Here is a 14,718-nt window from a genome sequence, read left to right on the forward strand (position 1 = left end):
TGGGGAAACAAAAGCAGAATGTGTCAACTCTCCCTGAAAAAGAAAAACTAGAAAAATTCTGGTAAGGAATTCTTGAAGATCGAAAAGGACGTAACAAGGAAGCAGAATGGATCCCAAACTTGGAAAAGAAGAAGCAACATATTGAGGAAATGCCGCCATTGATGAAGAGAAAATTATAAAACGACTTCAAAAAATGCCAAACTTCAAAAGCCCAGGTCCAGATGGAATTCCAAATTTCTGGCTAAAACAACTTGATGCTCTTCAGAATCACTACGCCAGGACATTTAACAAACTGATACAAGAGGAAAAGGTAGTGGATGAGTGGCTCGTAGAAGGGAACACCTTTCTCATCCCAAAATCTGAGGAATCCCAACTTCCCCACAAATACTGACCGATAACATGCTGACCAACCACATACAGTCACGTGAAAAAGTAAGTACACCCCATGTAAATTTTTGACTTTTTCAACATATTTCAACATACAGCTATTTGATCTTCATTTCAACAATATTGATAGACTAGCAGAAGTACCCGGCATTGCCGGGTGGGGGAGGGGAGGGGGAGGGGAGAAGACGGGGGGGGGAGAGCGAGCCCCTTGGTAAAGCGAGCGATTTTTTTTTTTCATAGCGTCATAGCAATTTTTTTTTTCATAGCGTCATATCGTTCATAGCGTTCATAGCGTTTCATAGCGTCATAGCGATTTTTTTTTTCATAGCGTCATAGCGTTCATAGCGTCATAGCGTCATCACGTGATCGCTCTGAGCGAATCAGCGCCCACCTGCTCTGATTCCGTTGATTCCGTGCGCTGAAATGCGCTGAGGTAAATATGAATAAAAAATATGGATCGTCAAATATTTTCAGTTCGGCCATGTTCGTCCCAGGCTCAATGGCCATGTCTATGCCAAATATCAAGCACGTAAGCCTCTCCGTTTAGGAGTCTATCGGTAACATTACACACACACACACACACACACACACACACACACACACACACACTGTTTTATATATACAGATAAAGGTGATATAATCTATCTATAATTCCACTAATCTCTGTGTGTATGTTTGTATGTTTGTCTGTGACCGCTGTTTCTCGACAACCACGGGTCCGATATACTTTAAACTTGCCAGGTATATTGCTGGGGACCCGAGGATGTGCCTTTTCAAGGTTTCATATTAATCGGAGAAGTAGTTACCGAGCTATGTCCAAAAAACGATTCAACCAATCAGAGAGCAGCGAGCTATCACGTGTGCCGAACGTGGCGAACAGACTCTGCCTCGGACGGCACATTTGAGAGCGTATTCATTTATTTCCCGTCGGCAAACTATGTTGGCGCTATGTTGGCGTTAAACTATGTTTTAAAACTAATTAAAACTAATTTGCGATTCTTTCGCTTTGCGATGCGATTTGCGATTGCGTTAAACTCGCTCGGGCGTTAAACTATGTTTTAAAACTAATTAAAACTAATTTGCGATTCATTCGCTTTCCTGCGCATTTGTGCACGCGATGGCGATTTCTTTACCAAACTCCGCAAGCGCCAAGCCGTTAGCTTTGGACCAAACCATTTCATGTAAATAGAGGGGGGGGATTGTCACCGTACTCGCAAGCCGTTCGCTTTGGACCAAACCATTTCATGTAAATAGAGGGGGGGGATTGTCACCGTACTCGCAAGCCGTTCGCTTTGGACCAAACCATTTCATGTAAATAGAGGGGGGGGATTGTCACCGTACTCGCAAGCCGTTCGCTTTGGACCAAACCATTGCATGTAAATAGAGGGGGGGGATATACTTTTAGATATATATATAGTACGGGCATGCCCTAGTATAACAAATATCATGAAACATTTACATTTTGTAGTCCATTGTATAATTTAAAGAAACATAAATGCAAATTTAGCATGTGGAAAAAGTAAGTACACCCCTACATTTATCACTACTTCAAATACCTAAAATTAGAATCAGGTGCACCAGCTCAGGTGCAAATGATTAGAACATCGTTAGAGAGGATCTTGGAGGAACCTGTCTTATTTAAACCTCAGACATTTAGTTTGGTTTGCTCTTTGTTGTTGAAGTGTGCGGCCTCACCATGCCTAGATCAAAAGAGCTCTCTGAGGCCTTCAGAAAGAAGATTATAGATGCCTACGAGTCTGGGAAGGGATTTAAAAAGATCTCCAAACAATTTGAATTCAATCATTCGACTGTCCGGAAGATTATCTACAAGGGGAGAAGATTCCAAGCAACTGCCAACTTGTTCAGGTTTCTCTACAAGAGGAAACCTTTGCTGTCCAGAAAGAACATCAGGGCAAGACTAAAGTTTGCCAAAGAACACCTGGGCAAAGACCAGCACTTCTGGTACAATGTGCTCTGCACAGATGAGTCAAAGGTAGAGCTATTTGGCCACAGTACCAGAAGACATGTTTGGCGAATATCAAAGACAGCATTTGACCACAAGAACCTGATACCAACTGTAAAGCATGGTGGTGGAAATATTATGGTTTGGGGCAGCTTTGCTGCTTCAGGGCCTGGGCAGCTCACCATCATAGAATCCACTATGAATTCTTCATTGTACCAGAGGGTGCTTGAGGATAATGTGAGGCCATCTGTCGGAAAGTTGAAGCTCAATGGAAGGTGGACCTTGCAACATGACAATGACCCTAAACATACCAGTAAATCCACCAAGGAATGGCTGAAAAGAAAGAAATGGAGGGTTCTGGAATGGCCAAGTCAAAGCCCGGATCTAAATCCCATCAAGATGTTCTGGGGGGATTTGAAACGAGCTGTGCATGCAAGAAACCCCTCAAACATCACACAGCTGAAAGAATTCTGCATGGAGGAGTGGGCAAAAATTTCTCCCAGTCGATGTCAGAGACTGGTAGACAGTTATAAGAAACGCCTACTTGAGGTTGTTTCTGCCAAAGGGGGCAATACCACCTATTGGAGCCAAGGGTGTACTTACTTTTTCCACATGCGAAATTTGCATTTATGTTTATTTAAATTATACAATGGACTACAAAATGTAAATGTTTCATGATATTTGTTACATTATAGCACCTTTATCTATCATCCATGTACTTAGATATATGATATTTATGATAGGATAAGAGGATATATATGATATATGATAAGAGGATGATATTTATGAGTCCCTGGTGTTGGGCTAGCGGCTAGGGTGCCGGCTTAGGATCCTAGGATCCTGGGTTCGAATCCCGGTCAATCGCTGAATTAACGCCAGGGGGGTTGACTCAGCCTGTCATCCTTCCGAGGTCGGCTAATTGAGTACCAGTTCACTGGTAATTCCCTGCTTGTCGTTAAAGGCGGCAAAAAGGGTTGGCGTCAGGAAGGGCATCCGGCCTTAAAACATTGCTTCAAAAAGGGGACCGAAAAACAACAACAACCACAGTTCCCGAAAAAGGCCAGCCCCCGCTTGCGGGGAAAAATGGCCTCTAAAGGTGTTTTTTTTTTCTTCTTTTTTTTCTTTTTTTTTCTTTTTTCTTTTTTTTTATAGCACCTTTATCTATCAATATTGTTGAAATGAAGATCAAATAGCTGTATGTTGAAATATGTTGAAAAAGTCAAAACTTTACATGGGGTGTACTTACTTTTTCACATGACTGTACAAACTGCTGACAGGAATCTTCACAGAAATGATGTACCATCATCGAACACAGCAAGGAGGTTAAGAGGCAGAACAAAAGCGATGGATGTAAGAGAGGGTGTTATGGAACAATTGATCACCTACTACTGAACAAGGCCATACTTGAAAAATTCAGAATGCGAAGAACTAAATTGACCACCGCCTGGATAGACTATCAGAAATCTTTTGACATTGTCCCACATTTGTGGATGATAAATGGATTGTGGATTATAAAATGCATGCAAATATATGAAATCAATCCCCAAATAATCAGACTGATTGAGAAAGCAATGGAGCTCTGGAATACCACTGATATTACAGCACTCAGAAGGGAATATCGAAATACCAGATGTGAAGATATGGCGTGGAATCTTCCAGGGAGACACTCTTTCCCCCCTTCTGTTTTGTCTGGCTCTGGACCCACGAAGTAACCTCATCAATGAACAAGGGCAAGGATACACTCTAACAACCAAGAGACGAACATCCAAAGAAAGAGGAAAGGTGACACATCTACTATACATGGATGATTTAAAGCTTTTCTTGCCAAATGACAAAAATTGACAGAACAACTAAAACTAGTAAAACAGTTTTCTGAGGACATTCAAATGGAATTTGGACTAGACAATTGTGCCAAGTGCACATTTGTACAAGGTAAACCAACAAAAACAGACAACATAAAAATTGACCTTGAAACAACAATACAGCAGCTAGAAAACGAAGCATCGTACAAATACCTCGGAGGGGAAGAGGACCACCAAATGTCACAAACAAATGCGCAAAACAATCGCGAAAGAATACCTATGTAGAACGAATCTGATCCTGAAAACATACCTCTCCCCAAGAAACAAAATCAAAGCCATAAACCAGCTCAGAGTACCAGTGCTCCAATATAGCTGCGGAATAATAAACCAGGCCCAATCAGAAATCAACATGTTGGGCATCAAAACAAGAAAACGCCTTTCCATCCACGAAATGTTTTTTCAAAAGCCAGCGCATCCCGAGAATGTACCTGCCGAGACGACGGGGAGGGACCGGCCTGATGGAACTCAACCAGGTGCACACTGCACAGTGTGACGAGTGTCGGACTAGATAAGTAAGTGAAATGCTCAACAGACTATTGGATGCAATTTGTAAACAAACATGAACACAACAAACTGAAAAAAGTATCCCTAACTCACCTTTCAAATAATTCCCAAAAACAGGTGTGAATAGAGGATGCCGCACAGGAAAACGAAGCGGCAACAAATACAGCCCCAACAATTGCAAAAAGACAAAAGAAATGCATAAAAACAAATATCAAGAAATATACACCAACAACTGGGAGAATGACAAAATAGCAGGAAAATACAAAAAATATTTGGACAGAGTGGGGATAGACAAAGTAGTTAGGTCCAAAACTTCAATTCCGTGACCATTTTCTGGCTAGTGAGGTTTGACGATTGATTTGACTTCTATTGACATTTTATAACAAAAATAGCCTCTATGTCCCTCCCAAAAATCCCGGCATTTTTCGCCAGAGGCCCGAATCCAAGATGACCGCCGGCACTATCTTGAAAAATTAAGTTTTGAACCAGAACACCTAGAATCACGTACAAAGACACTTTTTTGGGTAATTTGACCACGAGGATTCCGAATCTGACATTAGTTTGACGTTATGACATTATTTTGACCCAGAAATCCAAGATGGCCACCATCCAGTAGAGCGAAAATGCAACTTTTGTACTTAAACATGTTAAAGAAACTACCTCCATAAGGATATCTTGCAGTAAAGTAATTGATGATTGCATGACAAGTAAACTCATTACACTTCAAAATAAGCTATTTTTAATAGCTGTGACTTGAACAGTTTTCAAATGAAGTAATTAATCAATATGACCTTTAATTATATGATTAGTCCGAATCAGAGCATTCTGCTTCACTAGAATCTGAATCATCAGATTCCGATGAATCTCCCCGCCTTTGTACATCATCATCTCGCTCCTCATTCCCCTCCTGGCTCTCATCTTCCTCACTCTCTTCAGCTGGCCCTGGTGCAGGTAGATGTGTCGGGAGAGCAGGTTGCGTGTGGCGGACAGGGCGACAGCGACCACCCAACAGCTCCCAGCCATGTCCGAGTGGCGAGGGGTGGTGTTTCTTGGAGGGATGACGCACAAGATATGCCAAGTAGTTTGCTCGGAGGCAGTGTTGGCGTAGGCTGTCTGCATCTGGAGGGAGACGGATAAATGATTTGTTTTTCAGAGTCTTCCACTTTGCTGCACGGGCCTCAGCCATGGTGCTACTCTTTTCGTCGCCATAGATGACATGTCGTGTGAACTGGAAGTCGGAAGAGCTCCTCTAGCACCTCCTCCTCAAGGTCAAGGCTATCTCCACACAGCGAGAGCTGCCGTCGAGCCACAGGGCTCTTCGCCACCCGGTCATACACCAACTTCTTACCCTTGTCATAGAAGCCTGAGTTGGCATCACAGCCTGTCATACAGTGCAGCTTCACAATACAGTCTGCCATCTCGTCATTAACCAGGCCATGACATAAGATAGTCTCCTTCTTCCTCTTGATACAGAGCTTTCCGGGCAGCTGCTGCGAGATGACTGCTGCGAGATGACTGCTGCCGCGACATAGGCATCGGTATCAGCGGTATCAATGACAACAGGGCCACTGTAGCCTGATTCACGCAGAACTGCGTAAGCAGAAAAGAGGACAGTATCAGCCTCAGACTGGTCAAAGCTGTAGTTCTCCATTGGTTGCTGGGTTGACAAATTGGTGCAGTGGGAGCCAACAGAGTAGACAATCTCTGCATCAACACTCTCTGCAAGGTCTGTCAGGTAGGTGCATATCAGCTTTTGCATCCGCCCCTTGTTGCTGACGCTACATAGAAGTGTTTTGAATGCTTGGGCAGAAGGGAAGGGGTCATTCAATTTCATGTAGGTGTTGGGTATATGTGCTTTACCCTGTACTGGCAGGTCTCGCTCGTCATCTTTAGTAGAGTATGGTGTGTCATATGGGTCATTCACACAGAAGATACGTTCAGCATCACCATGGCGGGCAAGGATGATGGAAGAGACCTTGTGGACATAGTCTGACCACTTGTATGGGGTGCCATGTTGCGTCTGTCGATCCTCTGCTGATGGAGTTGCCATCCTCCAAATCATGCCCATGTCGATGAGAGCGGTGTAGGGTTCCTGCAGATCTACAGATTGCAGAGAGAATTTCTGGATGAGCTTACTCTTCTGTGTCTTCCTGTATGTTCCGTTGGAGTTGAATAAAGCCACACACTCCTCAACAACACGATGTTCCAGCAACTCAGTGAGGTCCACAAGATGACTGACCTCAACCAGGTTGATCACTGCCTTGAGAGCATTCTGCTCCATTTCAGCAGCTCTCGTTTTGAGTTACTCCCTGGGCTTCTCCGTGTCTGGCATCTTGGCAAATGTCAAGCGTTTACTCAGAGGGACAGGTGCATGAAGGGAGGTATTCTTCCTGAATACCTGCTCCTGCAAGAAGCTGGTCAACTTTTCCTCCCCTGCAGCATGGGCAGAATTGAAGTCCACAACGAGCTCATTAGAGGCAGGCATGGCTGACTGTAGGGTGCGGAGTGTGGGTGAGGATGGGTCGAATGGAAAGGAGTCAAACTCATGTATGCAGGCTACCAGGTCCTGCACGCACTGCTCATCTTCTCGCATTCGTTTTGGGCCACATTCAATGTGCTTCCTCTTGGCTTTTTTTCGGTTGGCCAGGGCATTATGAGCCGCCCGGATCTGGGCTACATTGTTCACATTTCTGGAGTGCACCAGCAGCTGCTTCTCATTCTTGAGGATGGAGAGCCAGCCAGACTTCATTTTGCTGCCCTTGTTCATGGTGCATTCGATCCACATGTTCCAGGCCATGTTGGAGTAGGGGTTGCCTGTGATGGACTGAGCGAAGTCAGTACGAAGGAAGGTGACCTGATCAGCAGGGAGATTTGTCAGCATTGCCCAGAAGTCAGATAGCCACCTCCCATACCTATTGTTGTCGTACGCTACCATCCATGGCAGCATGGCGCGCAGAGAGCTGACGTACTCGTCCCAGTTACAGATATGGACTGCGTGGACATTCTGCATTAGTGCATCTGTCATGGACAGGAAGTCCCTCCAGTAGTCTGCCATGTCACTGGCCTCCACATGGATGAATAAGTTAGTGATAAGGCTGTCCAGGTCAGCATCCTCCTCCAGTGCTGCATGAGCAGCAGCACGGGATTCTTGGGAAAGACTAGTATCTCTCAGAAACTCGAGGTTCTCCCTCGTCTCATCAGCCAGGCAGGGCACGAGCCTCTCCTGCACCAGCTGACTCATGAGCGCCTCATACATAAGCCTCAAGCAACGCAGCCCCCTTTTGTAATGCTTACCTTTCAGCGCACGATCAACGGAGCCCTCGGCAATAACTCCTGCTGCCACGAGTACATCTCCTAACTCACTCCCGTTGTAGCGCTTGTATATAGCACTCATCATCACACACTGTGTATGGAATGGATCTAGAAAGGGCACAATGTCATGGTATTTCTTTAGGTTCTCGGCCTTGAGCAGGGTAATGAGGACGTACACGGGATGATCTCCCACGAAGAAGGCGAAAGGCATGTGCTTGGTGGCAATGATGATAGAAAGCTTGTCCATGATGTCATTCACAACTGACTTGTTGGGCGGTTGATTGTAGGACATATGAAAATAAGCCTTGCTCTTCCCTTGCTCCGCATTTAAACCAGCATAAAACCCATTGTATGAAGGGATAGCCTGCTCAGCTGCATCAGGGCGGTCACCATCCACGTCCACACGAGCAAGGGCATGAAAAATGCTCCGCTTGCACTGATGCTTTGTACTTGATGAGAACATAGTGGGCTTTGGCCGGATGGGAGGCTCCCCACGTTTTATCGTCCTATACGGCTTAACTACCTGCATCTCAGATGCCTTCTCAGTTAGTGCCTGTGACACAGTCTTTGCGTCTGTGATGCGTGTTTGCTCATCCTGGATGCTAGCCTCATAATCCGGTACAAGACGTTCTAGACGCTGCAGAAACATCCAGTTACAGCGGTGTGCAGTACCCCCTCCTGTCAACGTGTCGTTGGTAAAGTCATCATTGTCAATGATACTAATGCTTGGTTCTCCCTCAGCGATCTCATCAGGACAGATCAAACATCGCTCGAGGTCATGCATGGTCCAGAGGTCATGTAGGAGAAGCACGTTCGGGTAGCTGATCCCCATGCCCAGCTTGTAGTAAGAGTCAATAAGCTCCTTGCTGCGAGTCATCCCATGAAGGGTGACGGTGGCATTGATGGCGGTAGTGGTGGGTCGCTTTGTAATGTACTGCGTGATGAGAGAGGTGAGAGAGAGTGTGCTGGGAGACAGATCTACCTCCTTCTTCCCCTGCAAAGCAGATAGCAGCTGCACCATGAGAGGCGAGAGCTCTTCCTCCTCTTCTAGCTCCTCGACTCTTGGCGGCCATGGGATGGGTTTGATTGACTTGACATCATCCTTGAGCCGCTTAGCCACATTGTGCACCAGTTGTTCACTGCTAACACCGATGGCGGAGAGTGCTGCTTCAACATATGAACCACCCCCAGACGTGTCATAGACTAGGTCGCTCTGGTTTCTCTGAGGGCGGGAGTGGAAGCCGATCTTGCCCTCAAACTCCCGGGTCAGGATATCTTTGATAAAGGATGACTTGATGCTGGATGTTGAGAAGCCATACCGAGATATGATAGAGCTGTAGTCTTTGAGGAGGCTCTGTAGTGACCTTAGCTCACGTTCCTCAAAGATAACTGTTCTGATGTGGTCAAAGAAGATAGTCTGAGCCTCACGGAGATTGACATTGTGCATGCGTGGGAGTTTGTCATCTTCACTCATTTTCTGGTAACTACGCACATATTTCAACCAGCATTTGTTGTGATATCTGATCTCAATCGCATATGGGTCATCAGCTGCATAATCGATCACACAGTTGATTCTGTCTCACATGCTCTGATCTTCGAGGGCCACCGTGTGACTCTTGAACGTTGCCCATGCATTATCATACGAAATCAGGGACAGCTTTGATTCTGGGTGCTTTGCCGACTCCGGTTTACAGCACCAGACACATTTTGTTTTTTCATGTATCAGCCCTTCTACACTTGATCGCAGCCGCTTGGCAGGTGGAGAAGCAGCCGGGGGGAAAGCCTCAGACATGGATGAAGAATGAGATTGGCATTCCTTGACTTCTCGTTTTTTCTGTCTTGTCTTGGCCTGCTCCAGTTTATTAGCATTCCATAAGGTCAGCCTACATGATTTATGGACACATTGTCTGCCGGGACCATTATCCCAATTGACTGTTGCATAAACGTCTCCGAACTTGTCAAGACCACTCCATAACAGGGCTTTTTTCTTGAGATTTTCTCAACTCTCAACGGAGGTAACGACATCAGTGGCTTCATTGCAAAGCCCGCCACACTGGAGGACACACGGAACGGTGGACATTCTCTTGACAGCTATCTTCTGAATACTGCGCTTCTCAGTGCCGTCTCATTCGCTCGTATACTCCCTGGAAAGACAGAAATAAGTATATGACATTACACACACAGACAAATAAAAAACAAGAAAATAGCAATTCACTAATCAGGACCTCAATTCCGTGGCCAGTATAGATTTAGCCAAAATAATGTGTTAATTCATGATCATATGTTCTCCCATTTAAAAGTTGCATTTTCGCTCTACTGGATGGTGGCCATCTTGGATTTCTGGGTCAAAATAATGTCATAACGTCAAACTAATGTCAGATTCGGAATCCTCGTGGTCAAATTACCCAAAAAAGTGTCTTTGTACGTGATTCTAGGTGTTCTGGTTCAAAACTTAATTTTTCAAGATAGTGCCGGCGGTCATCTTGGATTCGGGCCTCTGGTGAAAAATGCCGGGATTTTTGGGAGGGACATAGAGGCTATTTTTGTTATAAAATGTCAATAGAAGTCAAATCAATCGTCAAACCTTACTAGCCAGAAAATGGTCACGGAATTGAAGTTTTGGACCTAACTAAAGAAGGATCATTGGAATGGCTAAGAAGAGGTCAGCTCAACTGGGACGGAGAACGAATCGTAATAAATGCCCAAGATCAAGGACACTACACCAATGCGTTAAAAAAGATGGTCAGACAGCCAGACGGACAAGTGTAGATTCTGCAAGACAAAAACAGGAAGTACTAGTCACCTGTTCTCGAGATGCAAAAAACTATTATCAGAACAACTTTACACACAACGGCACAACAAAGTATGCAAAGTGATTCATTGGCATATCTGCAAAAATTTTAACAATCCAGTTCCTGAAAACTCATGGAAGCATGAACCAAGGGCAATCATTGAAAATGAGGATGTCATGCTCACGTACGACCTGATGATTCCATTGAGCTTGAACATAGAAAACAAAGCATTGCGTCCGGACGTTATACTCAGGAACAAAAAGGAAAATACAGCATTGATTGAGATATCAGTACCCAGCGATTATGGCCGAAACAACACAGAAATGAAGAAAATGACCAAATACCAGGACCTCAAAAATGAGGTCAAGAGATCTTGGAAGCTGAAGAGCATCACAATTGTACCAGTGATAATTGGGGAACAAGAATGATGAAGAAGAACCTCACTGAGATTTTAAAAACCATTCCCGGGAATATTACCACAAATGAACTGTAACTGGAGGCAATGCGGGGTTTGGTGATGATCCTGAAAAGAGCCCTTAGAACAAAACTCTGAAAAAGTTGAACGGTTTGGTCCATGAAGCGTGATCCCTTACCGAAGAGGAGGTGGATACTTTGGGACCTCGGAGGGCTCCGTTCCATCTTCTGAAACCCACATAGGAGATAGCAATGGAATACACACACACACACACACACACACACACACACACACACACACACACACACACACACCAACAACATCTTACTTGACTCCAGACAAACACAGCCAATGAGCTTGGAGGAAATGACACTTGTTACAAAATCGACTTTTCTAAATTTCGTGACCTTGTGACCTTGACCTTGGGGTGAAAAGGAAAAATCGAGCTCCGTAGGGCTAGACACATGACATTGGCCTAACCAAATACCGAAACCCCTGTCAGATTCCACCAAACCCCTCGGAGAAGATGTAGCTTGAACTCGATTACCCCCTAAAAAGACATCTTTTTCGGGCGTGACTCCACCCACAATGGGCGCAATACGCCCACTCTCGGCAGGACACAACTAGATCATGATATCAACTTCCCACCCAAGTTTCATCGAGATCGGATTTTATAAACGGGTAGTTATGCTGCGGACAGACAGACAGACAGACACACACCCATGACGAATATAGTGGTCACTCTGTTTGATAACTCGTGAACCAATAAATGGACTGCTGCTGAAAGCAAAGATCTGTGCATCCACATAACGTGATCTCTGTCGAGAGTCCGACTCAAATAACGTCTCCAGGTTATCTTCAAGATGTGGGTCGACAGCCTTTAAAGGCCCAACAGTGAAATACCAGGTAGCTTCATGTGAGGCACCTTCGTATTCCTTTTGTTCATCTTTAGAAAGACATAAGCAATGCGGATGAGGTGCATCTGAACAAAAATCCCAGCACATACGACCTCTAATGCCATCACTTTCACGGCTGACAAATTTCACAGTTGTGTCAAATTCATGTGACTGTGCTTCTCATCTGCAAGCAACACAAAAGGCGAGTTCACAACCTGCTGCATTGCTGTGCAGATATCAAGTGTCACAAAAGAGTAAAGTTACGGAGAATGTGCCAAGTGTAATGCAAGGGAATAGGTGCGCAACGGTTGTACAGCACACAATGTTGAAATCATTTATTACTTGCAAAATCGAAGATTTTTCAAGTATATTGGTCGGTTGCGTTTGTGGTTCTGTCTGTCTGTCTGTTTGTCTCTCTGTTTGTTTGTTTGTCACCGGCCTACAGGTCACAATTTTGAACCAATCTTCACGAAACTTCACCAAATGGTAGAGTTGGTCAAAAGCAAGAAGCCTATTGTTTTTGGGGTCAAAAGGTCAAAAGGCCAACATAGGCCAAAGGTCACCAACTTTGCTGAATTTCTAAAATCCTCAATTTTCATCCGATTGACTTGAAATTTGAAGAGGACTTGCATATCTGGTCACTGAATTCAACCACCGAGTATTCTTGACGTCAACATAGGCCATATTTCTAAAATCCTCAATTTTCATCCGATTGACTTGAAATTTGAAGAGGACTTGCATATTTGGTCACTGAATTCAACCACCAAGTATTTTTTTGAGGTCAACATAGGCCAAATGGTCAACATAGGCCAAGTTTTTAAAATCCTCAATTTTCATCTGATTGACTTGAAAATTGAACAGCATTTGCACATTGTGTCACTAAATAGGGAAACTAACTATTTTTGAGATCAAAAGGTCAAAGGTCAACACAAGGTCAACCTTCCAAAATCATTTTTCATCTGAAAAATCGTCACTTTTCTTCCTATTGACCCGAGGTTTGATCAAGATTGTCAATTTTAATCTTGATGAAATGGACATTTTGCTGTATCAATGGAATTTTTTTTTCTTGGGGGTGGAGGGTGGATTTTGCAAGTATCGTGCTCCGCATGACGTCTTCTTGTTTATTCATTTATATCCACGAACTAATGATAAAAAAAAAAAAATCCACAATGTGATGTGCACGTATGTACCCATGTTACATTATACCTGTTTGACTTGGGTAGGTGGGAAGAGTATGTTAACGTTATGGTAGGAAGCAGAAGCTTGACATTTCAATCTACATGCAAAAGGCCTTCGAATGCTTGTGAGCATCACACGTGTCTGCAGTTCAGCATTTATAACTTGCTTTTTTCACTTTGCAGAGATGTTGCAGAGTATCTTATAAAGGGAAGAAGGGATGACACTGATCTACTTGAGAGTGTTTGGTGTTGCTCTAGAGCTTACTGAATGATGAACCAGAGTTACGAGTGGTGCTCAAGTAGTTCCTGAGTCAGACACTCACAATTGCCAAAGGCAATTATTTAGGCTTTGAGGGGGAAATGTTTTTGACCAGGCTCATTCACCGTGCATTATTTTTTGTGTTGGTATCACGTTTGTTATCATCTACTCTGTGACCCCTGCTACACCCTTCCTCAGGATTTTGACTCATGGTTTGACACCAACCACTGCCTGGATGATCATAACGTTGTTGATCGTTTGCACACGGTAAGCCTCTCGGACTCGCTTGTCACAGACGCTCCCTGTAGTTCAAAAATTAATTGGAAATTAGATTAGATTTTTGTCCCCATTTACAAAGGATTTCTTCCATATGTTTGAATGGTTTCTGTCGCTTCATGAGAAAAATATGCCATTCTTTGTTCAGTACTAACCTCGAGAATTGGTCACAATGCTCCAATTGTCAGACCAGTTAATTTTCATGCTTCATGTCTGAAAATGAATCCAGGCCTTTCCCACACAATATCCAAGGATTTGTGAAGGTTAAGATAAAGACTACTCATAGAGTTCGCACTAGGCCTGTGCATATCCGTGTATTTTGTTAAACGCGTACACAGTGTGTTTATTGATCATGTGCCTGTGTAAACGTTAAAATCTACCAAGTCATGACAACAAACATTTAGTCCAATGGAAATTAAAATATTTCTCCACCAGTAATTACGTTCCATTTATTTTTCAGCTTTCACCGACGAATATTATGAGAAAGAGTAAAGATGTATACATAAAATAATTTAAAATAACGTAATTTTGAAAAAACGGCATAGCAGATATGTGCTTATTATTATACAGTGCTTTTCTTGCTGGACCGGTATGCCAGATGGCTGTTGATTTCATATTTCCTTCAGTCTCTATTTAAAAGGCATGAATTTTCAATTCCAATCAAAGTAACTTAATAACAACGGCTCATGAATGCAGCCACCAATACGTATCTGTTTGAAAAAAAACGGCTATAAACAACATGGCGGTGATTTTAAAAATGTAAAAAATTGCAGGCCCCGCCTCTCTTCAGCCTTCCAGTGCCGGGGTTGGAGGAGGGCGTGGGGGACTGATCTGATAGGCTGGTGGCATAAATCCCGGCCTTAATAGACGGATT

General features: G+C 43.9%; 1 protein-coding gene across 2 annotated transcripts in view; it reads left to right on the forward strand.

Moving 5' to 3' along the window:
* The window catches only part of LOC137425711 (SWI/SNF-related matrix-associated actin-dependent regulator of chromatin subfamily A member 5), a 186,496-nt gene that overhangs the window by 107,499 nt on the left and 64,279 nt on the right, over positions 1 to 14,718 (forward strand). For both annotated transcript variants that reach the window (XM_068114419.2, XM_068114420.2), the window contains exon 9: positions 13,767 to 13,835. In XM_068114419.2, coding sequence (XP_067970520.1) covers positions 13,767 to 13,835 — 69 coding nt within the window. The remainder of the gene's footprint in view (positions 1 to 13,766; positions 13,836 to 14,718) is intronic.

This window comes from Myxine glutinosa, chromosome 4, assembly GCF_964187855.1.
Source record: "Myxine glutinosa chromosome 4, kmMyxGlut1.1, whole genome shotgun sequence".
Classification (NCBI taxonomy): Eukaryota; Metazoa; Chordata; class Myxini; order Myxiniformes; family Myxinidae; genus Myxine; species Myxine glutinosa.